Source organism: Marmota marmota, unplaced genomic scaffold (genome assembly GCF_001458135.2).
Source record: "Marmota marmota marmota unplaced genomic scaffold, marMar, whole genome shotgun sequence".
In the NCBI taxonomy this organism is placed as follows: Eukaryota; Metazoa; Chordata; class Mammalia; order Rodentia; family Sciuridae; genus Marmota; species Marmota marmota.
Genome location: NW_026000240.1, coordinates 7,924,399 through 7,926,247, shown reverse-complemented (window position 1 = coordinate 7,926,247; position 1,849 = coordinate 7,924,399). Strand labels below are relative to the sequence as shown.

The following is a 1,849-nucleotide window of genomic DNA, read 5'->3' as shown; positions in this document are numbered from 1 at the left end:
AACTACCCTTTCCTGGATGGAAAGGTAAAGTCATTCACTAGGAGCAGACAGACATTCCCATCGCCATTTGGAAATGACGACAGTGGTGAATGGTGGATGTTGAAAAGTCAAGAAGGAATCTGGGAACCTGGGTTCCAGTTGGGAGAAACAGGATCAGGTGGCCCTTGAAGCAGAGGAAGGAGAACTGGCCCTGTCCTGTGTGACTGCCTGGAGTGAGGCAGAGAGAATCCAGGATCTGGCCTGAACCTTCTGATGGAAACCACCTCTAGTAAGAATTGTAAGTTGTGTACCAGCCGAAACAAGGATGCACTCAGCATGATGAGGACCCAGACTGACTGACATCCCATCACTTGACTTCATTTTTCCTGATCCTCTGCATGATCCTCACCGCTCTCAAACTCTACCGCCTCTTCTGGACCCTTGTGACAGCTGCAACTTTTCCATAGGACCTGACCCTCTCTTCAACCGGTTATCCACTCCACACCAGGAGAAGCCTGCCTTGGTTCCAGATCTGATCACCACAGTTTGAGATTTCTATAATTGGCTTGATGAATCATTTGATGATATGGACAGTACACTTGCTGTTCAGCAGTATATTCAACAGAACATAAGGGCAGATTGCTCCAATATTGACAAAATTCTTGAATCTTCTGAAGGCCAAGATGAAGGTATGTGGAAATATGAACATTTAAGGCAATTCTGCCTTGAACTAAATGGACTTGCTGTCAAACTTCAGAGTGAATGCCACCCAGATACTTGTACTCAAATGACAGCAACTGAACAATGGATTTTTCTTTGTGCAGCTCATAAAACTCCAAAAGAGTGTCCTGCTATAGACTATACTAGACACACACTTGATGGTGCTGCGTGTCTTCTGAATAGCAATAAATATTTTCCCAGCAGGGTTAGCATAAAAGAATCATCTGTAGCAAAACTAGGATCAGTATGTCGTAGAATTTACAGAATATTTTCACATGCTTATTTTCATCACCGGCAGATATTTGATGAGTATGAAAATGAAACATTTTTATGTCATCGATTTACTAAATTTGTGATGAAATATAATTTGATGTCGAAGGATAACCTGATTGTACCAATTTTAGAAGAGAAAGTTCAGAATTCAGTTTCTGGGGAAAGTGAAGCATGAAGGGAATCATAGAAAAATGTACTGATCACATAATTAACGTTAATTATGTTATATATATATATATATATATATATATATATAATCCCAGCTACTTGGGAGGCTGAGGTAGGAACATCACCAGTTTGAAGCCAGCCTCAGCAACTTAGTGACAAAAAATTAAAAGGACTTGGGATGTAGCTCAGTGGTAGAGTGCCTCTGGGTTCAATTCCCAGTGCCAAAAAATAAGAAAAACTCCTCAAACCGGGTTTGGTGGCAGATGCTTGTAATCCCAGCAACTCAGGAGGCCAAGGCAGAAGGATTGCAAGTTTGAGGCCAGACTCAGCACTTTAGCGAGGCTCTAAACAATTTAGGGAGACTCTGTCTCGATACAAAAAATAAAAAGGGCTAGGGATGTGGCTCAGTGGTTAAGTGTCCCTGAGTTCAGTCCCTGATACCCAAAACAAAAAAACCACTCAGGTGCTTATGATGCGTGGGCAAAATTGAGGTCAAGCATTACAGGAAGCACTGGGGAGAAAGGTGCAGGGAACACCCTCGAATGGCTCCACTAGCCTACACAAGGTGAGTTGATGCTGGTCGATGGGCCCATTCCAGAGAGTCCCCACAGAAAGCAAATAGCACAACCAAACATACATTGAGACTTTCCAAGGAAGCATGAACACATATCTAATTTAAAATAAGCTTGTTTTGAATTGATTTTTCCAT

General features: G+C 42.1%; 1 protein-coding gene across 1 annotated transcript; it reads left to right on the top strand.

Annotated features, from left to right (window-relative positions):
* Window positions 1-535: 535 nt before the first annotated feature.
* On the top strand, window positions 536-1,202 carry LOC107143541 (MOB-like protein phocein). The gene has a single exon (XM_048793914.1). The coding sequence runs from the start codon at window positions 566-568 to the stop codon at window positions 1,145-1,147; it is 582 nt and encodes a 193-aa protein (XP_048649871.1). The 5' UTR covers window positions 536-565; the 3' UTR covers window positions 1,148-1,202.
* The last annotated feature ends 647 nt before the right edge of the window (window positions 1,203-1,849 follow it).

Bases quoted from the DNA above. Each gene is read 5' to 3' on its own strand.
- LOC107143541 (XM_048793914.1), top strand. From the start codon at position 566: ATGGACAGTACACTTGCTGTTCAGCAGTATATTCAACAGAACATAAGG.